The sequence below is a fragment of the Sphaerodactylus townsendi genome, linkage group LG07, assembly GCF_021028975.2.
Source record: "Sphaerodactylus townsendi isolate TG3544 linkage group LG07, MPM_Stown_v2.3, whole genome shotgun sequence".
Classification (NCBI taxonomy): domain Eukaryota; kingdom Metazoa; phylum Chordata; class Lepidosauria; order Squamata; family Sphaerodactylidae; genus Sphaerodactylus; species Sphaerodactylus townsendi.
This window is the reverse complement of record NC_059431.1, coordinates 80739152-80765430: the sequence shown is the minus strand read 5'-3', so window position 1 is coordinate 80765430 and position 26279 is coordinate 80739152. Positions and strand designations below refer to the sequence as shown.

General features: G+C 41.4%; 1 protein-coding gene across 4 annotated transcripts in view; it reads right to left on the bottom strand.

Moving 5' to 3' along the window:
- Window positions 1–26279, bottom strand: part of KDM4C (lysine demethylase 4C) — a 254602-nt gene that overhangs the window by 97890 nt on the left and 130433 nt on the right. For 3 of the 4 annotated variants that reach the window (XM_048503429.1, XM_048503430.1, XM_048503431.1), the window contains 4 exons: window positions 25271–25382; window positions 10848–11029; window positions 5636–5849; window positions 2423–2499 (listed from right to left, as the gene is read on the bottom strand). In XM_048503429.1, coding sequence (XP_048359386.1) covers window positions 2423–2499; window positions 5636–5849; window positions 10848–11029; window positions 25271–25382 — 585 coding nt within the window. Of the gene's footprint in view, window positions 1–2422; window positions 2500–5635; window positions 5850–10847; window positions 11064–25270; window positions 25383–26279 lie in introns of those variants that run through there. The other variant, XM_048503432.1, reaches the window with a different exon arrangement.

Genomic DNA, 26279 nt, shown 5'->3' with positions numbered 1-26279 from the left:
ATCTCTCCTTCCAACCTGTTCCTCCTACATCGCTTTTATTTTTCAGAAAATTGTAAGAAATTACATTGGTGAGAGAAATACCAATATATTCCAGCTTTAGCAGACTGAGGTGATGAGGGGGTCACCATTTATGTACTTTGAAAACCTTCCCTATGGTGTTTATTGCCAGTGCTTAGTTGTGTTGTACGTTCCCAGTTCATGAAGAAATAGGATAACATTCGAAGCATGTTGGGGAGAGGTTACATTATTTGGCAAGGCCAGCTATTTACAAGAAAGAAAGAAATATTCAGTAAAACAACTGATTTCTACAACATGTGGAAGTTTATGGAGCAGTAAAGGCAATTGTAAGTCCTGCACTCTGATCAGTGGATATTCAGCAAACTCCCTCCATTCTGATTTCATTAGGAATTGCCCGCATCCTTTCAAACATATTGGAATGGATGTAGCGACCAGGAAATCACTTTAAAAAAAGAGATTAAATCTAACATTTTTAGGAAGCTTGATTCTATGTCCAGTATCACATTTTATGAAATTCCCTCTTATCTTCGCCTGCCTGGCTACTTCTAACATAGAAGGCAATAATGTAACAGGAAACCTCTTTGGTGGACAAAGTTCTTCTACACTAAAGATCTGTGAGGTTTCCCTCTCTTCTGAGAAGTAGTGGGGACTGAAGGAATGGGGGATGCATGAGGGTGCTATTGGGATGCTTTGTCTGCTGCTTCCTCTTATTGTTTCTTCCCAACTCCAAGTGAGCAGTAAGCACACCTGTGCTTGGAGCAATTGTTTGAGCATTTAGAGGATGAAGCAAATGCATAACTTCTTTCCCATTAAGGAAGGGCAAATCAATAAGATATTGGGAAATATTTTACAGATCTGAACAGGCTCCTCTCATATCCTGGCCAACAAAAGTCTCCCCGGGAAAACAAATGCATGCTAATATTGCTGCCATACTTGTAAAAGAATGGATGGGAGCAATCTGGCCAAGCACCAGTGAAGGAAGCAGAGCTCCCTGCTGTAGAGGGTTGAACAGAATGCAGGAAACTTCCTTTCCCTTCCAGCCAGTAATGCCAGGGGAAGGCTCAGAATAGGACTGCGTATCATTATCCCAAGCTTTTAGCAACCCACACAATTAAGCTTGGGGATGGAATGCTGCCAAGGAAGCCAGCAGAACTATCTGTCTGCCGACCTAAAATGCCTTTTGCCACTTCCCTGGTCTGAGGGGGCCATCTCCCCTTTCTTCCTGTTCTTATCAGGCAGAGGCACAACTCCCCATGACCTGGTCATTGTGTTTGCAGTGAGAGTACTTACTTGGCAGTGGGGGAGGGGCACACATTGCTCTACTTATATTGCTTTGAAAATATCACAAAATATGTGTCCAAAACAAAAAAATCAAAAACAAAAGATCAGCAAATCAATCTGTCACACATACACACACACACACACACAATATTGCCAAACCATGGCAATATAAAGAAAGCAGTGACAGAGAGAGCTCATTTATACATTATCTCAGTAAGAAAATATTTGACATGGGCAGGGCTTTTGCAAACATGTTGAGCTTATATGGGATCCAGAAAGTGCTTCCCAGCAAAGCAATGATGAGTGGAAACCCAGAAAATAAACCTATCAGAGCAGCTTTCTTTGGCAGCATATCACTCTTTTGTTCCATACTTGCTGTATGGTGGAACTGAAACAGTGGCAATGAAGTACCCAAAACCTACCGAGAATTAACAACCCTTCACTATTTCTGAATGCCCTTCTGCAAGGTATTATTACCACATTTAAAAATGAAATATATATTTGGTTATGATTCTGGTAAGTTTCTCGCCAAATGCAACCCCCAACCCCAAGAATTCACTGATCACTGAGATCAGTCCTAGAATAGCCAACTAGCCCTGTAGCCAAATGGGGAGATAACAACGTTAATGGTTCATCTCACTTTTTGGGTGACCTGACTTCGCAATATTAAAATAACAAGCACAGCACACAGCATTTTGACAAGATGTGTCAGAGAATCTGAGCTGCACTGAGACAAGTGTGAAGCAATTTAGTCTGTTCAGTGGTAACAGCATCACAGCTGACACAAAGCCTGTAGGGGCAAAGACAATTGCCTAACTAAATAATGTGAAGTTTTTCTGATTTTTATTCTCAGTTATAACACATCAACATTTTCGTTTTCCCAGATGACACTGTATTAAATGCCTTACCTTTCCCTATAAACCACTTCCCTGAAAACGCTATCAAAAATTCAACTGAATCATAAAGGCATTGTTAAAACAGAAATACGAATTCTGCTCTCATCTCTAAGTGGATGTATTGGAAGAATGCCCCACTATATATCTTATTTCAGATACAATCAGTTATTTGGTAGGATTAGTTGCTCTGCACGATGAACAATCACTAAATAAAACACATGACTTACAGCTGTCCAGGCTCCTATTTTACAGCGAGAACACAGCCATCCATCATGAATTTCATGAGAAGGAACACCATAGCAACCTATAGCAAAGAGAACCAAGGTGATAAACAGATTTTGTAGTTCATTATCATTCTGGCAAAACAGACAAATAAGCTTGCATATTCTGTGATAAAAAGAGCTGGAAAATGAACATTTTCCCAAGTGTAAGCTGGTTGCCCTATCTGCAGCTGAGAAGTTATCTATGTTAGCAACTATACTAATTCCTAAAAATCGGTCGTGTTATCTTTAACAGTCCTTTCACTGTCCTAGATTACGCTTTCAATGCGGTAAAATCACAATTTGAGCACAGCAGCAATACTTCTTCATAACAGAAAGTTAGTATAGCTGAGTAATTAAGAGTATTACATAGTTCAAATCCATATCTTAGTCACAAAATCATTAGGTGGCCTTAGGGAAAGCTGCTATCTCAGCTCCCTTTCACACACAGAGGACATAATACTTTCCCGCCCTCTAAGGCAAGGCTCACTAAGATAATTTATGTGAAGCATCTTGAATACTTAGTGAATGTTTTATTGTGGTAGTATTCGTGGTAGTACCAGTACCAGCAGCAACAACAGCAGCACTAAATTCTACCAAAACCAGAACTGTCATGATTTCTACCAGGCCTCGTTGATGTTGTACAGAACTGAGCTAAGGGTCCCAAGCTGCCATCCAGCACCTTGGAGAGTGGACAGATCATATAGCAAGGCTAAGATGCCTGTATAAAAGTGTCAGTGAGACCGTCCCCATTATCTTTCAATAAACCAATCTCAAGGCTTCTTAAATCCTGCTGAGCTTTTATTAGCTAGATGCAACACACCACAATCCAGGGATATTTACATAAAAGGCAATCCTCCATTAGGGCTGCCAATCTCCAGGTGGGACCTGGAGGTCTCTTAGAATGACAGCTGATCTCCATATTAAAGCGCTCAGGTCCCTGGGGGAAATGGTTGCTTTGGAGGATGGACTCTTTGCCATTATACCCTGCTGAGGTCCCCCACAAATCTTGGTCTCTTCATCCTCCACCACCAAATCTCCAGGAATTTCCCAACTGCCAGCTGGCTATTCTACGCACATCAGTAGACCAACTTCATTTATTGGATTATGCACATCTAATAGACTTGAGACTATTCTACTCTGCTGCACAATAAAGCTTGTTTGTTTATTACTATCCAACCCTTCCTCCAAGCAGCTAAGGTTGGCATACATACTTCCCCATTTTATCCTCACAGAAATCATGTGAAATGATTTAAGATGAGAAACAATGACTGGCCCAAGAGCATCCGCTGCAAATCATGACAGAGGGAGGTTTGAAATCAGCATTCTCTGGTTGTATTTCAAAATGCTAACATGTTGGCTCATAAAGTTACAATACAAACTTACTAAGCCTTATTGTTATTACTCTGCTGTCGAGTCACAGCTGACTTAGGGCAACTTCGTGGGGTTCTCAAGGCAAGAGACCTTCAGAGGTTTTTTCCCTTTAGCTGCATCTGTAAGTACTGTAATTTGTTACATAACTGTTGCATTTATCCAAGTCTTGGATGCTATTCTTCAAACAGTCTTCTGGAACTACATACAGTGCATGATGACACAGTGAAAACAGAAGTACATACTTTATAGAATGAAACTTGCCACCCTCTCCCATTAACTCAAACCATTAATAATTGACCTGTTTAGTGTGGCATAAGCTTCCATGGTCTAAAGCCTATATTATCACCTACTTTTTGTAAGTTGCCTTGAATATGACTATAGAAAGGCAGGGCATAAACGCTTTTAATAAATAAACACTTTTTCCAAATGAGGCCAAAATATCAAATATGATCTGCCAGTAATGTTCTTTTCTCATTTGACATAAGCTCAATAGGTCAGCCTCTAAGCAAAACAATAAATAAATGCAAATTGGTCATGAAAAATGGTCTTACTCAGAAGTTACTGATGGCTATTTCAGTCTCCATAGATGCCATATTCCAAGGGGGGGGGGGGAGTTTCAGTGGGAGTCTCCCATGAGAAACTGCTGAATTAGAACTCATTAGCAAACCTGATACCGCCATGTGTTCTCAACAAATCCTGGGAATGGCTAATTCACTACAGAAAGTAATCTTCCTTCAGGATGACTTACACTGCTAATCTAGCTCAGCATTTTCATCCCCATTGGCAGCTAGCTGGGGCTTACTTTGATTGGATTTTGCATGTGTTTATTTGATTGCATTTATTTACATGGCACTGAGACATCCCTTCTGGTATCTGTTGAACTGCTTGACTTTTAGATTTCACTTTTTTAAAAAAAAAACGTTCTCTAGGAACTTAGGGGATGTTCAAACTGTCTTCTCTAAGAAGTTATGGGATGTTCAAACTGTCTTCTTTATCTAACAACCATATATTTTATCCTGCTCTTCTGTCAAGGGTGGTGTACATGCTAATGCCCTAATCATTTCTCATAGAGAACCAGTATGGTATAGTGGTTAAGAGCAGGTGGATTCTAATCTGGAGAACCGGGTTTGATTCCCCACTCCTCCACCTGTGTAGCAGAGGCTTATCTGGTGAACCAGATGTATTTCCGCACCCAACATTCCTGCTGGGTGACCTTGTGCTAGTAACTGTTCTTCAGAATTCTCTCAGCCCTACCTCCCTCAAAAGGCGTCTGTTGTGGGGAGATGAAGGGAAAGGAGCTTGGAAGCCACCTTGAGTCTCCTTACAGGAGAGAAAGGTGGGATATAAATCCAAACTCCTCCTCTTCTTCAAAACAACTCAGTGAGGGAGGCTAGAGTGAGAGACAGAGTGACTGAGACCAAGCATGAAGCTTCATGAGCAAATGAGGATTTGAACCTGTATTATCCAGTCTGAGTCTGACCCTTTAACCACCAGCACCAAACTGCTCTGGCATTATGTATCTGATGAAGTCGGCTCTGACCCATGAAACCTTACACCACAGTTAATTTAGTATTCCTGCAGTTGCTACAAGGCTTTCTTTTGGTTTGATCAATCTTGTAGATTTCAGAATAACTAAGGTACTTTCTGAATTTGCAGACTTAATTTATAAATCCTGTAATAGTTTGAACATGCAAGTTCTATGTAACCAAATACCACATGTTATCTAAAGGATAACTCACAGATTATAATGCCGAAAAAGTGAAAATGTAAATGAAATATTTAATGTCAAACAAGTGATCTATTTACTTGCATGAACTTGTACACAACACTTCACACAGGAAATCAGCTGACTTGTTCCATCTTCTTCAATAAAGCCATTTGATGGATAGTTTTCAGTGTTTTCCTCACTATAAATAAAACATATCTCTGGAATAAGTGGTTTTGTCTTTTCCTTAGTCACACATATTTCTCTCGGATTTGTTTCTGAGTAGGTATAGTTTTCTTCATTAGGTCTGTCAGGCTGAAAAATACATTTTAATAGAAAATTATTCACAGTTTTTCTTTTGTTTCAGATGCTTCCACATCCTTCTTAAATGTTAATAAAATCCAATTCACATTCAAAGCGATTGCTTCTAAAATATACCTCACCAATCATTTTTAATGCTTGGCTATTTTGACAGCTGTAAATTAAGCTCATTTAAGCAGCCTAAATTTTATCAATCATTTATATCCTTGCAGCTATCAATATACTCATCTCACATTAATATTATTAATTTTCATGGTATTTAGAGATACCAAATGCTAAAATGAAAGTCAAAAGCAATTCCTATCAAGGGGCACTCAAAACCCTCAACATGCAACATATATATTGCAGACACAAAGCTATGCCAGAAACACAGAGGAGTCCCATCTTTTTTAGTACTTCATATACAAACTGGAGCTTCTGTAGAATTTAGGATCAAACCATAACAGCAAAGTAATACACAATTAACATACAAGTGGAGGATCTCTGCAAGGACTTGCAAACGTGAATCACATTTTCCTCTCTTCCACAACTACTTCTTACCTTTCCCTAAAAACCCCTGAATCCTCTAGCTTTTTCTTGCTCCATCCTTTCCTCCCCATCCACCAGCCCACCTGCCTTTCCCTGTCCCTGTCTTCCTTCCTTTGCTCTCCTGACAGTCACTCCATGGGAAACTCTGGCCATGTTCTACAGTGCCAGCTGGCCCAGGCCCAGTTGTACATCAGGGAACTTGTAAAGACTTGAGGGATATTTCATTTTCTCCTGTATCCTCTTCCCACACTATTTGCTCTTCCCCCCCCCCACATCCTCCTAGCATCCCTCACCTTCCTTCTCTACTTCCCCGCCACGTACCTATGCCACCTACCTACCTACCAACCTACCTACCTTTTGTTTGTCCCCCATCTTTAACTTTATTTATTAACTTTATATTTTATTTATTTACTTCATTATTATTTATTTACTTCATTTATATTCTGCCTTTCTCCACAATAGTTCTTCATTTTAACTTTATACCATCATTGTGAGGTAGGTTAAACTGAGAGTAACAATTAGTTTCCACAGCAGAGTAGTGATTCAAACCTAGGCCTCCCAGATCTTAGATCTAGACACTAAGACACTATATCATATGGGGATTCTGTGGGGTAGAAACTGTGGGACAATAGCAAGCAGCCAGTCTTGGGGAGTCATTCAACTCATGTGGTATCAAGTTGCTGTAGTGGTTGCTAACCAGGGCTGACATTGATGAAGGCATTGAAGAAGTTTTGATCAGACCCTATAACCTGATTATCAATTATCTGGATCCGTGCCCCCCCTCCTGGCTAATTAAAGCTTGCTGAGAGGAGCTACGACCCCACCTGTTGAATATCATCAACTGCTCCCTTGAGCAAGGAGTGTTCCCTGGTGGGTTGAAGGAGGTTGTGGTCCACCTACTCTTGAACAAACCATCTTTAGATCCTAGTGATCTGGCCAATTACCACTCCGTTTTGAATCTTTCGTTTCTGGGGTAGGTAATTGAGAGAGTGGTGTTGGAGCAGATTCAGGACTTCCTGGGAGACACATCAGCTTCCATGCCGGGGAACGGAGTCCTTCCTCTTCACCATCACAGATACACTCCGCATGCAGCTTGACCGAGGCAGATCGGCGCTGCTGGTATTATTGGACCTTACTGCAGCATTTGATGTGGTCAACCATGACCTTTTGACTTACTGCCTGGCCTTTGTCGGGGTGCGGGGCATTGTCCTTCAGTGGATTTCCTCGTTTCTCCAGGAACAGAGTCAGCAAGTGTGGTGTGGGGATCGGGCATTCCAGAGGTGCCCACCTCATTGCAGTGTGCCCCAGGGGTGTTGTTATCCCCGATGTTATTTAACATCTACATTCGACCCTTTGCTCAGCTGGTGCAGAGTTTTGGGCTGATCTGTCATCAATATGCTGATGACACTCAGCTCATTCTGTTGATGGGAGGGGCGGCTGCTTCCCCTGCTTCCCCTGCTGCTTCCCCTGCGGCACTGGGTGGTTGAAGCAGAGCAGGTTAAAACTTAATCCATGGAGGTCCTCTGGCTGGGCTGCAGGGAGGGGATTGGAGATTTTCAGCCACCGGTGTTAGAAGGGGTCTCTTTGGCACTGACCTCTTTGGCTCACAACCTGGGTGTCCACTTGGATTCATCTCTTTCAATGGAGACCCAGGTGGCTCATGTAACCCGGGTTGCTTTTTTCCATCTTTGCCAGGTCCAGCGGCTGGCCCCTTACCTCTCCCAGGCTGACCTGGCCATAGTGATCCATGCAACGGTCACCTCCAGGTGTAAATTGCTCTATGCAGGCCTTCCCTTGCAGCTGATCCAGAAATTGAAGCTGGTCCAGAATGCGGCGGTCCGACTTCTCACAGGTGGTTCAGCTAGTGATCAACCCCATGTTGTGCCACCTGCACTAGCTCCCAGTGGAATTCTGGATCTTCTTCAAGGTGTTGGTGTTGACCTTTAAGGCCCTCTGCATCTTGGGGCCTTGATACCTTTGAGACTGCCTTACCCCATACATCCCGATTCAACCTCTCCATTTGGCAGAGGCAAACTTACTGGTGGTACCCCACCCGTCTGTGATGTGGCTAGCCTCTATCCGGGCCTGGGCTTTTACGGCCCTGGCCCCTGCCTGGTGCAACACTCTTTCTCCAGCTGTTAGAGCCCTGCGGGACCTTGGTGAGTTCTGCAGGGCCTGTAAAACTGAGCTGTGCAACCAAGAGGCAGCTTATAAATACCTGGGAATTTTATAGCTGGATAACATCAAGCATGGGCAAGTTAAGATTGAGGAGAGTCAGGAAAATTTTGAAATCTAATTTAAATGGCAAGAATACCATCAAGGCCATCGACACTTGGGTCATACCTGTCATCAGGTATACTGTGGGAATCATCAACTGGACACAAGTTGAGCTAGATGCATTGGATAGAAAAACTCAGAAGCTTATTACAATGCACCGTGCCTTACATCCACTTATACTGATAGATTGCATCTTCCCGGGAGATCTGGTGGCAGAGGCTTACTACTACAAGTACAGCAAACAGTGGAAGAGGAGGAACATGTGCTGGCCGTTTATATGAATAATCAAGAACCGGCATTGATTGAGGTGAAGCACAGACATTTGCTGAAGACCCAGAAAACCAAACAAGAATACAGAAAAATGGGATTAAAATGAGGATCAAAAGCTGGCACAACAAACACTGCTCGGCTAATTTCTGGAGAAGATCAAGGACAAGGTGGACAACCAAAAGACCTGGCTGTGGTTAACAACTGGAAGTCTGAAAAGGGAAACTGAATCTCTGATTTTAGCTGCTCAAGAGCAAGCCATTAGAACAAATTTGATCAAGGCCAGAATCGAAAAATCCTCAGATGATACAAAATGCAGATTGTGCAAAGAAGCTGATGAAACTGTAGATCATGTCCTCAGCTGCTGCAAAAAGATTGCCCAGACTGAGTACAAACAGAGGCACAACTCAGTGGCCAAGATGATCCACTGGAATTTATGCAAGAAATTACAACATAAGATCAGCTAAGAACTGGTGGGAACATTGTCTGGAGAAAGTAATGGAAACTGAGAAGGTCAAAATCTTGTGGGACTTTTGAATCCAAGCGGACAAAGTGTTGAAACACAATACACCAGTCATCACTGTGATCGAGGACAAGAAAGTGACCATCATCAACATAGCAATACCCAGTGACAGCAGGATCATTGAAAAAGAACACAAGAAGGTCACTAGATTTGAAAATCGAGCTTCAGCATCTATGGCACAAACCAGCTGAGGTAGTCCCAGTGGTAATCGGCACGCTGGGCACCATTCCAAGAACACCAGGGAAGCACTTGAACATCTTTGAATTGACAAAATTAACATCTGTCAAATTCAGAAGGCAGCCCTGCTAGGATCCGCATGAATACTATGCTGATACATTACAACTTCCTAGGTCTCTGGGTGAGACTCGAATTGTAATGAAAGGCCAGCAACCAGATCTGGCAGCTGTAAAATCTATTATTATTATTATTATTATTATTATTATTATTATTATTATTATTATTATTATTATTATTATTATTGATACAAAAACAGTTATACACAGCAAACAAGATCACTATGCTGGATTTTGTATTAAATCGGACACTTCCCAAGCAGCAGCAGCAGCATTATCATCATCATCATAGTGCATTCACATTACTACACTGCAGCATTTGGAAGAATGCAAGAAATTCTGGTCAGGCAAGCATTTGCCACCTCCAATGTTATCATATTCTATTACTGAGCAAGGTTGCAGATTAAGAAACTACTGTTCTTTACATGCTCTGTGATATGATTTGAAATAGTAAAATAATCTCACTGAAAGACAAAAATTTCTCAATGTCAATTTATTTGCTTTCTAGTTGTGGAAATCATACAAATGTCTATCTAACATCACGGGGTTGGATCCAATTAACCATGCATGGCATAGGATCATAGAATGGGCTGTTTCCTATTTCCCTTGATTCTGTAACCCTTGCATCCTTTGAAAAACCATTCTGTTCTGAGGGTTGGGGAAGTCACAGAAATGGAGCAGATTATACTGAGGGAATTGCAGCTCAGGAGAAAATAGGCAGAAATCACTCTCCTTTTGCACTAATTCCCCTATACCAGGGGTAGGGAACCTGCGGCTCTCCAGATGTTCAGGAACTACAATTCCCATCAGCCTCTGTCAGCATGGCCAATTGGCCATGCTGGTAGGGGCTGATGGGAATTGTAGTTCCTGAACATCTGGAAAGCGGCAGGTTCCCTACCCCTGCCCTATACACAAAACAAGAGCTGATGGAAAAGTGTGCAGTTTCTACCAATCCCCTTTTTTTTGCTTAAGTTAATTGTTCTGTAAGTATTTATGCTTGTTTTGTTTGTATTTTTCATGTCTTACCACAGGGCACATCTGTAAATATTTCTCATACATGAAGAAATAAATATTTCTCATTCACAAATATTTCTTATTCCTTACCTTGTAGTAAGGCTTAAGGAGTGTGCATATGGCACAACATGGTTCCAATTTGGCAACTGTTGCATTGAAGTCTTTTTCAGCAATAAAATTTGGTGTTCTCTTCTGCCAAAGGTAGACGAGAGGTTTGGCCCAGGACTCTGTTTCTTGAATTTCTTCTTCATTTAAGAGAGCCTCAGGCAGTTCTTAAAATAAAATGACAACTGAAAACGCTGTGTTCTGAGGGTTATGGCAAACAAAAAAAAATTAAGTAGTAGTAAGAAGCTAATGGACAGCAGTTCTACATATGAAAAATTCTGAACAAATGTATTCAGAATAGAGAACAGGCCTATATTACAAAGCAGAAAGGATAACTTATCCCCGTTTATCACTGGTGCTGAAAGCAGCATACCAGCGTGATAATCACTAATACATAAAACAGTATACTATTTGGGGAATAAGGACTCACAAGAGACTTGGTTACCACAGAATATGTTGGGTATCTTATAAAGCAGAATGAGATGTTCTTGCTTCTGATTAACACTTCTATTGCCTAGAAAAATTTAATGTTGCTCAGAATGCTGAAACATCAGATTCCTTCAGACCATGACTACATGCATCTAGTTGACAAAAGAAAGTTTTTATAGATCTTTAATGATGAATTGCCTTTAATTTCTGCTGAAGTACAGTAAGCCAATTATAAAATGGCATGGTTTCTTTTCCTAATAGTCTAGAAAACATTGCATAGACAAGTTTTCAACCAAGTTATTCTCTCAATTGCTTATTGAACAATTTCTCCTTAATGATGAAGTAGTTGCCTACAGCTATTTTTCTTTATCCCATATGTAAGCTTAGAAACAGGATAAAAGTCACAGGATATGAAGACCCATGGTGTCTGTAGAGCAGTGAGGGGAGGGAAATGTGACAAACCAGACTTCTAAAACAACTGCAACTACAATAAAGAACTTTTACTGATTTCATAATATGAAACTAAATAGATATACGCCCATGGTGGCGAACCTTTGGCACTCCAGATGTTACGGACTACAATTCCCATCAGTCCCTGCCAGCTTGGCCAATTGGCCATGCTGGCAGGGGCTGATGGGAATTGTAGTCCATAACATCTGTAGTGCCAAATGTTCGCCACCACTGATTATAGGCAGTTATATTATATAATCCCCTGTAACTACAAATACTGAGGTCTACAGTGCCCTGTATATGCACACATACGCATTGGTAGCTGCAGACTAAATCCTATACTGCTCTGTACAGAAATGAGTAAAACAAGAAATCCTGAAGAAAACACACCATCTTCACATCTAAGCTGCATACAGCATATATGCATGCAGTTCAAACAATTCATATTGGTAAGAAAACCACAGAGAAAAAACAACAGTGCAAAAAGCAAACACGGAATGTGAATCAAATATTGTGAATCGACTGCTTCTAAAGTATGCAGTAAATAGTGCACGCATAATGTGTTACCAGACCGACTCATGGTGGAGTGGGGGAACTCTATTTTTAAGACAACAGTGTCTCTACCCATCCTGCCAACCTTTGAGGTACCCAGCAGTTCCGTGCCGATTCTCTGCACTGGCTAGTGTACCCACAAGGACAAAATAAAAACTTGTCTGGACTTGCCGTCACCCATATCTACCTTGCAAAATACCTGTCACACACCCTTGCTGAAGGAATTAAGAGAACACAATGCCCCTGCCCAAGAAAGCGTTCCCATTTCCAACCCTGAACTATCCATCCTGCAAAGACAAAGGACTTGTTAATGTATTTATCCCAAGTATTCCTGCCAGTATTGTATTAACCCAAAAACGTCTTACTCTGACTAATCTTATCATGAAACCAAGTCTGGGAGAGCCACGCTTGTTTCAGTAACAATCTGGGTCCTTTTCTCCAATAACTCCAACCAGCTCAGTTCTCAAAGATTTTTACTGAAAAACAGAAATCAACGAAATAAAACAAAATGCAGGTACAGAGATTTGCTCAGCTGAATAAATTCTTATGGATCTCTTGGGACATCCAGCCAAGAGGTGCTTCTCTTAGCTTAGCCCATGTCAGAGTCACCTTGTCTTTTTTCTCTTACTTTCCAAGAAAACTTCCCTGCTGGCCATGCAGTCCCCAACCTTTGAAGTGCCTCATTTGGGCATCTTCCTGACCTGGGTGCATTTCCATGGCCTTTTGGTTTCCCCATTCGGGCGGATCAAAGATTATTTGATCAAAGCCCCTTTTTTACCATGTAGGTGTGACTCTGCTAGTTTTACAGTACTATTCCATCACAAATCTCTAACAACAACCTTATTTACATTGTCACTGTTTCACAGTTATGATTCACTCAGCACTCTGCCCACCTCCAGTCACTCCCAGCTTAGCCCATCTGGATAAGCACTCAAACCATTAGCTTAATGATTCAACCCATTAAGGTTGATGTCTGTGTCTTGTCTTTCCCTAGAAAGACAAGATTCCCCTCTACACTAGGAGGTTAAGGGCCACTGCATAAACCCCAAGGGTCCCTTGTTCCTCTATAAGAAGACCCCTCTCCCAGCACTCAGTGCCCAGTACTTCTGACCCTGTCTTGGGGTTCAGGTGCTGCTGCTTGCCATCTACTTTCTCCCCTGCTTTTTTGGAGCCCAGGGAAGGTCTCTGGAGTCTGCTTTATGGACCAAAAGCCACTTCAACATCTGGTACAGTATTACCCCTAAGAATCTCCCCAATTCCACCGCTATTCCCAACCTATCCCCCTCAACACTGCTTATATCCTAGAACTGTGTGTCCTGCTGCTTTGGTTATTATATGCTTGTGTACCACTATTATCCCTAAATACCTTTGTTAAATTTGTTAAACTTTATCTTGCCCTCCTGTGGATTATCTTGCCGAAGCTGATCTTGGTATACATAGGCAACGAAGACCCTGAGTTTGCTCAACCTTTTGCTAAGTCAAGAGTCTGCTCTTGCTAATTCCTCACTCTAAAAAGGACAGAATCTCACCACTTCAGGTAATGCGCCATAAATTGATTTTAACTGCTGCTTTTTTCTTTCAGTTAATGTGATGCTTTATTTTAAGATTACAGACTGAGAAAAGTTTAAGAGCCACATATTTCCAACTTCAGTTGGAAAATACAGACATAATAATGTGCCAAATTACAGTATCATGACATCTGTGGCTGGCATCTTCAGAGGATCTGATAGTTGGAAAGGAAAGCAAGTGGAGCATATATACCTGTGAATGAAGGTCAATAGGTGAGGGCATCTGAATAGGAGTGGCCTGGCAACTGAGTAACAATGAAGTGTAGCATGTGAATAATAATGGAGATAGCAAGGTCAATAGGTGAGGCATCTGAATAGAAGTAGTCTGACCTTTGTTCCCTTTGATTGTCTATAATCCTGTGTCTGTGTGGAACTGATTAGTCACTGTCTTGACTCTAGTGTTTTTCAAAACTGGCAGCCAAATTCTGTTCCTTTTCATAGTTTCTTCCTTTCTGTTGAAATTGTCCATGTGCTTGTGGATTTCAATGGTTTCTCTGTGTAGTCTGACGTACTGGTTGTCAGAGTGGTCCAGAATTCCTGTGTTTTCAAATAATATTCTGTGTCCATGTTGGCTTATTATGTGTTCTGCTATTGCTGATTTTTCTGGCTGAAATAGTCTGCAGTACCTTTTGTGTTCTTTGATTCGTGTCTGAGCGCTGCGTTTGGTGGTTCCTATGTAGACTTATCCACAATTACATGGTATGCGGTAGACTCCTGCAGTAGCCAGTTGCCAGGCCACTCCTATTCAGATGCCCACATCTATTGACCTTCACTCACAGGTATATATACTCCACTTGCTTTCCTTTCCAATTATCAGGTCCTCTGAAGATGCCAGCTACAGATGCAGGTGAAACATCAGGAGAGAATGCTGCTAGAACACAGCCATACAGCCCGGAAACCACACAGCACCCCAGTGATTCCGGCCGTGAAAGCCTTCGACAATATATGATGACAATATTAAATCTTTATGTAAACCTAACATAGGTGCATAGTTAACTTGACAATGCAAGCAACTAATACTTTCATACAAGGAACCACTATGTTATCCTGGATAGATGTATGCATCATTTTTCTCTTAGGGCATTTATCAGGTTACAGACTTATTTTTCTTATAAAAGTGTCATGTATCAAAGTATATGACTGGAATCTGATAGCAAGATGCCTTATATACCTACATCCTGTTAAGCTTGCTACTCTGGATTACTAACTGGACGGGGGGGGGGCTAACCAAATGCTTTTGTGACTCGAAATCTCTTGGATCTGAAATCACAAGGATTCTTTTGAAAGTACTTAGACAGGCACAGCCGTAATTATTATTTTCCAAAATAGGACAACAGTGCATCAAGAGTTTATATATCAAAATAAAACCTTATGAAAACAAGTAGATTCCCCAGGCTATTAGCATCTGAATTCTCATCTGTGTTTTCGTGAATACAGAATGTACTAAAAAATAATCTAAAAGTTGTAAAGAACTTTTCCACCTGTTTGATAGTGCCAGATTAATGTGATGAAAAACTGACTATTTTCAGTTATCTCATCAATATAAATGAGTTCTATTTTAGTCCTTGTCTACCCAGAAGCTTGTGCTTCATTTTCCTGAAAAGAGTGCACAAACATGTAAGGAAAATGACTCAAAATGGAAATAAAGCCACTGTAATCAACACAGCAGTGCCTCCACATACCTATTTATCTCTAACACAGTCATAAGGGGATACTCAGAAGGAGTGGCACCTAAAATAAAGTAAACACTAGGCAAACATCAAGAGGAAGAGAACTCCAAACAATGCCCTGGGTTTCTAGTTGCCACCTGCCTCACCTCTAAGCAGGCACAGAGAGCAGAGCTTGAAAGACAGATCTTAACTGACAGGCTGAATAGTGTGAGAAGAGATGATCCTTCAGATCCCCCAGTCCCAAGTTATTTAGGTCCTTAAAATGGGTGAGTAATCAGCCCTCCAATCAACAGATCAACCCCCACGCCCCCTGTTGCAAACACCAGATAGAGAGTATGTCCTGCTACATGGGTTGGTCCAAACACAAATTGAGATAGCCACATGGTTGCCATGAGGTCCTGAGCTGGTTTATCAGAGACATCCTCAGTGAGTTAGTTGAAGTCCCCCAGAATAACAGTCCTAGGAGAGTCCATCACCACCTCTGAGACTGCCTATGCCAGCTGAGGCAGGGAGGCTGCTGGGCAACAACAACAACAATCCCAACTTATCTCTCTGGCCAAACACCAAATACAAACTCTCAACTCTGGACACAGGACAAGAGAGGTGCCTGGTGAATATGTATGACTCCTTGTTGACTATGGCTACCCCACCCACCCCTAGTCTGGGTTGGTGCTGCACCATGCATGTCTTTGGGGGGGGGGGGACAAAGCTGGGTCAGTTCTAACCTCCCCAGCTCACCTGGCCAGGTCTCTGTTATACAAGCCGCCTCATCCTGAATCAAATCCTGGTGAGGGCTATCTTATTCAGGGCCGATCTAGCATTCAAAAGCAGCAGCACCAGGCCAGTGGGAAGGATGACTGACCTCCCTACCTCCTTTTGGATGGGGAGCAGAGCAGAAGGAGCAATGGCCTGAAGACATCCAGTGCGCCTTCTGAAAACCAATCTCCTCTGACCCCCTGCCAGTACGTACTGGGATGGCCCCAGACTCCCTGCCCTTCCCCTCACCCAGGCACATCCCCCCAGATGACTTTGCCCCTTATTAACCTTCTAGAGGCAACGAGAGAATGGATCACTATAGTGAGATTATACTTTTTCAGGAATGGCTGGAGCTGATAAAAGACACTAACTGCTATGGAAAATATGTGAGCCTTCAACCATAGGCCAAGATCCGGTGGTATCGTCAAAGTATGAACCTGCTCTTTGGGGGGACTGTAACCCCCCTCCCACCAGGAAGGCTAACTCTACAGATCCTAAGCAGCTTCTCCATTGATCAATACCACATCATTCTTGTCTGACTTGAGCTTCAGTTTGGTCCGCATCAATTGCATTACCATCTCCAGGTACTGAGGCAGGATTTCAACAGACCTACTTGGCTTAGCTGTTTAGGAGAAATTCAGCTGGTTATCATCCACATATTAGGGACAACTTATTACAAATTCATGAATAACCTCTACCAGTGGTTTCATGTAGATGTTACATAACACTGAGATAGAATGGTGTGAGACCCCCACAGCTAAGTGCCATGGAGTTGAGAAGCAATCCCAGTATCATCTCCTGGAATCAGCTAGTCAAAGTGAGAGTGGAACTACTGATGCATGCTGTACCTACTCCAAGCCCAGCCAGCTTCTCCAGAATACTCCAGTAGTATTGAATACTTCAGAAGTTGATAGTATTGAAAGCCACAGAGCAGTTCAGGAGAATGAACAGGGACTCGCTGCACCATCATTCCTTAGGTGAATGTCATAAGTCTGGGTGACCAAGACCACTTCTGTCCCAAAGCCAGCCCTGAACCTACATTGTAATGGGTCCATATATTCCATCTCCTCCAAGGTCTAAAGCAGTGTAGTCACCATCCACTTGAGGACCTTGCACATGAATGGAATATTAGCCACCAACGTGGTTAGTTGTTTAGGTCATCTGGATCCCAGGATGCTTTCTTCAGGAGGGATTTCCACAGCTACTTCTGTTAAAATGGTCGGAACTAACCATCCTATAGAGAGGCATTTATTAACTCCCAAACACAGACAACCAACCCAGCATGGCATGATACACAAGCAATGAGGGCAAGGGGCAAGACTTGACACTTAAAAGCATTTTGACCACTTCATCAGGCCTTTTATTAAAAGGAATTACATGGATCACATTCTTCTAATAGCTTGGCACAAAGAGTGGTAGAGTCAGAGATCTGAATGACCTATGATTGGTGTTGACATGGATTTATCAAGAAGGAAACACTGGGCTGAAAGCAAAGCCTGAGACTGATGATATGTCCAAGGAATCCTGAGGCAGGCAGGAACAACTTTGACATTGCTGTTTTCCAAATGCTTTATGATCCGCCCGTTTTTCCCTCACTATTTGAAATTGAATAATGTGCTGCATATCCTTTACCTGGATAGTCCAAGCTAGTCTGGTTAAAACTAAGTGGCGTCAGGCCTGGTAAGTACTTGGATGGGAGATCACCAAAGAAGTCCAAGGTTACTGTGCAGAGACGTACACTGGCAAGCTGCCTCTGAATATCTCTTGCCTTGAAAACCCTATGAGGTAACCACAAATCAGCTGCAACTATGCCCCTCCCCAAATGCTCAGCAAGCTTAATAAGCCCCCACCCCTATACCTGATTCTTGCTTTACTCATTAGTATACATATTTACTTAAAATTAGAAAGTACACATACTCAATGAATTAATAGATTTGGAGCCAGTGTGATATAGTGGCTAGACTGCTGCACTAGGATTTGGGGAATCTAGGGTTGAATCCCCACTCTGCCATGGAAGTTTGCTGGGTCACCATGAGCTAATCACGTACTCTTAATATGGCCTACTTCACATGATTGTTGGGGGGATAAAGTGGAGGAGAGGAGAGTCACATAAGCTGCATTGAATCCTCACTGGTGGAAAAGGTGAGATATAAATGAAGTAATAAATAATAACAAAATTAATTAGACTATCGACTAATGTGATAATTTTGTGACTTTTTAGATCTATTATGCATGAGGATAAGTCTTATTAGATTTAAATTATATTAGTTTTACACAGAATAGATTTATTGGCTTTGTATACGAAGTCTATATGTTATAGAGATTTTAGGTTTTTTCTATCTGCATTTTTACTGCATTCAATATTATTGTTTTTAAGATACAGTGTATTTGTGTGTCATAGCATGAAATGTAGGCATGACAGAGGAGAGCATGGTATAAGAAGGTCACATAACTATAACCTGCCCCCACTGCAAGCCAAAGGAGATTTATCCCTGGCTTACTGAGTTCAAAAAGAGGTCTAGCCACCAGTGTCAGTGGAAGAGATGTCTGGGCCACAAACGAGTGTACTGAGCTGGTGCTCTAACACACAATCCACAGTGCAAATGCCTTGAACCTGGGTTAGTGGAAAAACTGGTATTGCTTAAGATGAACCCCTACTGCTGTGCTCCTCCGAGATACCCTTGTATGGGAATGAGTGGAACACTCTGGTCCGCAACACGCAGGGAATGCCCACCTCCAATACCAGTTGTCCTCTGCTTCACTGTGTCATGACTAAAGCTGTCTTGATGACACTAACACTGCCCTGGCGGTCCAGACTGCTGTCACTGGACAATGCCAGCATAGTTGCTTAAGTGTTGCTGTTGTAATGAACTTTCTGAATCTAAACTTCTCCTTGAGGAGAACGCAAGCACTGGAAGACCATGGGGCCTTCAAAAACATGGGGCCTTCAAAACATGGGGCCTTCAAAAACATGGGGCCTTCAAAACATGGGGCCTTCAAAAACATGGGGCCTTCAGATACATGGGGCCTTCAAAAACATCATCTGCCCCTTTTCAGACAGAAATAACTGTTCCCTATCATTTAATGGAATGGTAGACATTTAAAATTTTCATATTTTTATGCTATGAGGTACACATCCGACAGGACCCAATTCCAAATTAAAAACCTGAATTTTAGTGCTAGTGTTTACACTTAGTAATGTTTCATATTCCCAGATGAAGTACTTCAGATATCTCTGCCCTAATGCTGGACCAGCATAATCCATGTCCTGGATGGGCAAAAGGCAGGTTTACACAGTGAGTTGGATCCGGACTAAATCGGCATTTTCCATCCGTTCCCCCTTCTCACTGCAGAACCCCTTCAAGTCATTCCTCAGCAATCCTATCTCCCAGGAGCAGAATATCATGGAGATCAGTGAGATGTAGTGAGACTACTTGAAAATTTCGTCTGAATCCAATTCCCTATCTGGCACAATAGTTCAAGAAGTTTGGGGATCATGGCACTACCATGAAGAAATGCACCATAGCAATTCATTTCATAGCACACCTGAATGTCTCTGAGAAGGACAACTCTGAAGGAGTTGAGTAATCATAATTTTCAAATGTTTTACTTTAGCTGTAAGCAAGGTTAACAGCCTTCCCCAGCCACAAAACTGTATAATCTGTAATTAAAAATGCAACAATTTCACTTAACCAACCCATATTTAAATCTTTTAATTACTTTACCAAATGGATTTCAATGTTAATATAGCCTTTTTGTATAAATTACTGGAACATTCTGAAACCCACTCAATCTTGTCCCCTCAAGACATGCAAATATTACATAGATATAGATCATGGCTCTAAGCTGTGTCTAATTTGAGGAGAGATGCTTAACAACTAATTGAAGTACTGTGCTGGCGAATTTGTGGGCCAGTCCAAAAACTATAGATCTATCCAATTATTCACAAAACTATGGAAAAGAATAAGGATTTTTTTTAGTAGGACAAATAGTTTCAGGCAATAGATTATCCTTCAGCAATCTTTTAAACAGCTAAGCAAATACTATGACTGTTTTTAAAAAGACAAGAATTATCACACAGTAGAGGACAATTCTAACACACTTTCCATTCCCCCAGAGTACCGGGGCAATACTAAGAGGTATACTTTCCTTTGGATAACAAGATATGAAACACCTAGCTGGAACAAACTAAGTATCCATCTAGTCAAACCTCCAAAAAGTCCATAGGGATAAAATGAAGGTAGCAGCCTCCCCATGGTGTGACTTGTGTTCAGAGGTATGGCCTACCTCTCTAGGCATAAAGGTTTCCTTTTCCACAGCAAACATTATTTAATACACCAAAATATTTAATTTTTTTTCTTCAAATCATCTAAACTGAATATCGTTATATTTTACGGCAGATAATTTGTTAATCATATCTGCAAAAAGAAGTCTGTCTTGAAATCTACTGCCCATCAGCTTCACTGGCGACTCCAAGTGGAGGAATATTATGAAAGGGAAAAAAATCTATTTTTTCTTTCTCCATACCGTGCCATCAGCTTATATTCTAATTGCCAAGTCGACCAAATCAGAGGATACTTAAATGCAGTGGCTGGGGCTGTGAATGAGTAACATGGATCTTTCTACAAACATGAAAAGCACCCCAGATTTGCAGAAAAATCTGAAATCTGACCAAAAAAAGCCCCTGTAGCTTTAATACATAGATTCTCTCAGTGGCTGATGTTAGGCAACCACACCATTCCAGGCTGCATTTCAGTGAAGAAAAAGCAAACAGATTCCCTCCAGGGTTCTTTTGGTCCTTGACTGGGCCAAGAGTGGCTATGATTGCCAGTTCCAGCTGGGGAGGGTCTTGAATATTTTGGGGTAGAACTTGAGAAGTGAAAGGTTTAAGGGGGAGAGAGTCCTTAGTCAGATATAATGCCTTAGAGCAGCGGCATAATGCCCATTGGGCAAGGTGGGCAGCTGCCCAGGGCACCACCTTGTGGGGGGCATCAAAATGCAGGGTTAGTTTTTGGGTATTTTTAATGGTTTTCCATTGTTGACCTGCAGGGAGCGCAGTTTTTAGGCTAGTTGCACCAAATTATCAGTGTATCATCAGGAGACTGTCCTTATACGACTCCCCAAGTTTGGTGAGGTTTGGTTCAGGGAGTCCAAAGTTATGGACTCCCAAAGGGGGTGCCCCATCCCCGAATTGTTTCCAATGGGAGCTAATAGGAGATGGGGGCTACAGTTTTGAGGGTCCATAACTTTGGCCCCCCTGAGCCAAACTGCACCAAACCTGGGGGGTATCATTAGGGCAGTCTCCTGATGAGACCCTGAAAGTTTTGAGACTGTGCTTTCAGAAATGTGCCCCCGCCCGCAGCCTGCAACCCCCATTGACAGCAATGCAGAAAACTCAATGCAGAACAGAGATTCTTGGGCAAATTTCTGGAATGTTCCTGCAGGGGGTGCATTTTTGGAAGTATCAGCATCAAAATTTCAGGGTATCATCTGGAGACTGTCATGATGGCACCCCCAACTTTGGTGCAGTTTGGTTTAGGGGGTCCAAAGTTATTGGACCCTCAAAAGGGTAGTCCCCATCTCCTTAGCAAAGAATGGGGGATGGGGCACCCCCTTTGAGGGTCCATAACTTTGGACCCCCGAAACCAAACTGCACCAAACTTGGAGGGTACCATAAGGACAGTTTCCAGATGATACCCTGACATTTTGGTGCTGATACATCAAAAAATGCACCCCCGGCAGGAAAATCTCAGAAATTTGCCCAAGAAATTTGCCCAAGCATTGAGTTTTCTGTATTGCTGTCCATGGGGGTTGCAGGCTGGGGGGGGGGGTCATTTCTGAAGGCACAGTCTCAAAACTTTCAGGGTCTCATCAGGAGACTTCCCTGATGATACCCCCCAGGTTTGGTGCAGTTTGGCTCAGGGGGGCCAAAGTTATGGACCCTCAAAACTGTAGCCCCCATCTCCTATTAGCTCCCATTGGAAACAATTCGGGGATGGGGCACCCCCTTTGGGAGTCCATAACTTTGGACTCCCTGAACCAAACCTCACCAAACTTGGGGAGTCGCATAAGGACAGTCTCCTGATGATACGCTGAAATTGTGGTGCTGATATGTCTAAAAATGCACCCCCTGCAGGCACCAATGTCCTGGTGCAAAAAAAATTGGTCATGGTGGAGTGGCCACCAATGGGGGAGGGGGCTCCAGCTCTGGTTTTGCCCAGGGCTACAGTTTGCCTCGTTACGCCCCTGCCTTAGAGTTCATCCACCAAAGCAGCCATTTTCTCAAGGGGGAAAGATCTCTGTGCTCTGGAGATCATTTGTAAATTCTGGGAGATCTTCAGGTCCTACCTGGAGGTGACAGTTCTAGGCCTGGCAGCAACCACTCAGTGACTTGATTCCACCCAACGTGCATGATTACCCCCTTGTCCCTAGTGGAGTTAATCATTAATAACTGGTTCTCCGAACTGAGAAAATTTTAGTAACCAGTTCTACCGAATAAGTGCGAATAGGCTGCGTCCCACCTCTGGTAACTAGGTACATTCTGCTCATGCAAGATACTGGCCTGGCATGACTGTGACGTGCCTACTGTTGGCGAATGAACTCCACAGTACCATGGAGGAAAGTGTTGTGCGTGCACAAGTATAAGAGCCAAGCCTTTGTCTTGATCTAACCGTGAGTTGGAGGCTTGGTTTTTATGGTTTGGTTTTATGTTGTGTGTATATGACTTCATGCTACTATTTTATTTTATGAGTAGCCTTGAGCAAATCTCCAGAGAGGCAGCATGTACATTTTCTAAATAAATACATAGTCCTCTACCCATACAGATTTATATTGCTGATTGATGTGGCATTCCCTATGGCTTTTTGCTTTGCTGTTACGGGACATTTCAACAGGCAAAAATCTAATTAAGCAGAGTAAACCAAAAATAAACATGGACAGGTACCCTGCATGATATGTTGCTTGTCATTGCTTTGGGTTTATTGAAAATTCAACTTTAAAAAAGACTCTCATTAGGAAATATTTAGAATTAGTATATTAACATAGTCCCCAAATAAAAACAATTAACTAAACAATGGTATCCACAGAGATTACTTTATTTTTTTCCCCCTTTATCATCTTCTCTGTATTTCTTTGCCTCTCTCTGCTCTTGTAAGTGACTTAAAGATGGGCTTAATGAAAATGGCGGCAACAGTACTACTTATTTCAATTTTTCTTACAGCTATGGTCCAGTAACCATATCCATGGCATCACATATATTTATGAATAAAGCCTGAGTAGTCAAACCTATATTTTAGGTTTTTCTCTCTTTAAAATAGGAAGCATTTTATGGGATTTTGACAGAAGGATAAGAAAAATTTCTGCACTATAATTTTAACAGGTCAGCAGCTTTAATGTATCCCAAGCAAGCAGAAACTTGCTGCATGACTATGCCTGTCACTTAATATAACCAATTACAAGAGAAACAATGCTTAGTATTTGTTTAAATATTAAAATCCGATAATACATTCTATTTAAATATAAACACACAAACACAAAAGCCTCTCGCTGAGTTACTGACAGAGATGATTTAGCAAGAGAAAAGAACAAAAGTGTTTTTGCAAAAAATAACTGGAAATAGGAACGTAAAACTGCCCTGCCCTGATCTGAAAATGTATTATGGATCAGATAATCAAGTTAATATTTTAGCTTGAAAATATATCCAATTGGGGTCAAAAAATACTTTCATATTGTAAGAAAATTGATATAATTGATGTAATACATATTATTATGGTAAAATATGGCTCTGATAGTATGATTTATTTTTAAAAAGAGCTACAATCAGTTGGAGAGAACTGTGACTGACACTGAAAATACATCAGAAAGAGAAATAATCATGGTTGATTTAAGTATTTACATAAGCAGTGGCATATAACATGTGTCCTTCCTCTGTTTTATCAAGAATTTGAATAGACACGTTGACCTGATTCAGCAATACTGAATGAACTGAATTTCCAAAGTAATGAACAATCAACCCACAAGTCTCAGTGGGAGCATCAACATCAAATCTGAATTTATGCCAAAATCAAGCCAATCAATATGGAGCATCAGTTCAATGATCAACTGACATTGAAAGATGAAGGAATGTCAAATTCCAGATGGCTAAGATCTAACCAATCCTTTCTCCCATTTCACCTTTTACCTTTCGGCTGACCTGGTATCTAGATTAGTAGTAGATGTAGTGGGGCTGCTGAAAATCACAAAAAAGGAAGATGCTCTGTCAGCATCTCAGCATAGATGTCAGCATCTCAGATAGATCTACATTACTGCACACCATAAGGAAGCTTTTTCCAACCAGAATGACAAAAACAAAGGATTTGTTTTCCTTTATGTTGCAACTGAACTTGCACACAGAATTAAAAGTTTAATGAAAGGAACCTGGTAATCCTGATATTCTGTCTGCTCAATAAAACCACTGTTTCTTTCACAAGCCAGGTAATAATCAAGGTTGACTGAAGAATCAGATTTCTTTCAAGATCAAACCAGAATGTTCATATTGAAAGAAACCAAGGAGAAAGCAGTTCACTGTTGGTTCAGAAAGCCTGTTTAGCTCTGCTTGCATTTATTCAATAAAGTGTAATGTTCTGTGCTAACACTAATTGCTGAGAAATCCAACAAAGACTATCTGGTAGCAGAATGAGCTTTTATCCTCTGTGTAGTACGTTAGCGACTGCATACTGTTCTGAGCTTCTTACAAGTTCCTTTTAACACATTTAGAAGGATTTACGAGACAAGAAAAGGACAATCATACAAAAAATACATCATGTATTTGAAAAGCATGCTGAAAGCTTCTGATGCAGTTCATTCTACAGCAAGGCAAAGTTTCTGATACATGCTCAAAATATCCTTTCATCCTATTTGTTGTAAAATAGTTTAAGTCTTATGCAAATGTGCTCATATTGGCTGAAAGATATATTATTAGAGGGGAAGGTAAAAGCATTCTCACCTTCATCACTTGTTGCCTGCTGTTTAACCAACGTCATAGGAGATCTGGCAGGGGGTTTGCTTAATGGATGACGCCAACTTTTAGATGTTTTCATTCGCTCTCCTTCATTTCTCTAGGAGAAACAATTTAATTGAAATACTTCTAGGACTGTTTTTCTCTGCAGATGTATGTTCAAGGCAGTTTGCAAAATAAATAAAAAGAGGCTGATAGCAACAAAACCATTACAATTAAAACATCATTACTTTTCTTACTGGGTTTTTTTATCCCTCAAAGTCCAAACCAATCAAGATCATATAATCTATTAAAAGGAAGGAAAACTGCCTTTATCTCAAATCAGAATAGATTTCACACTCTAATAAAATATGTTCCAGGGACTCAAGCTGACCAGATCCACATTTACAAACTCAGTCTGAATATACCATGCCTGCAATCGGCATTCCAGTATGGCTGATAGAAAAGAATATAACCAAGTGAGCATAAATACTCTTCTATAATGAGGGACTGTTATGTCTTGTAAGATGCTCAGGATAGCATAAAAGATGGGAATTCCAAATAACGCTGGTGAGCATACACACCATAACCTCCATAAGGTACTTCTCCTATCCAAATTCAGTTCTAAGAATTTCAAATCTTTCTCATCAAATCCTAACCACTGAAGCCTATTCTTAACAATAACCTACAATGACTCCATATAAGGGTCCATATAAGGGTCTTTCTCAATGAGAGTCAAAAACCCATTCCTTGCATATTGCTTTAATTTAAATCTTAAATCGCATTAAAAGCCAAACGGCTATTTAAACATCTCCATTAAAAAGCCCACCAATACACTGTAACCATACCAAGGCCATAAAACTCCCCAAGATAAAGCAGAGAGCTCATTGAAATAAAACTCTTTACAAGTTCTTCTGAAAACCATGAGGGAGGAGATGGTCCTCACTTCTACTGGTAGCCCATTTCAGGGAATCAGCCCACCCCCTGTAATGCTCTTAAACAGGCAGCTCTCATCCAA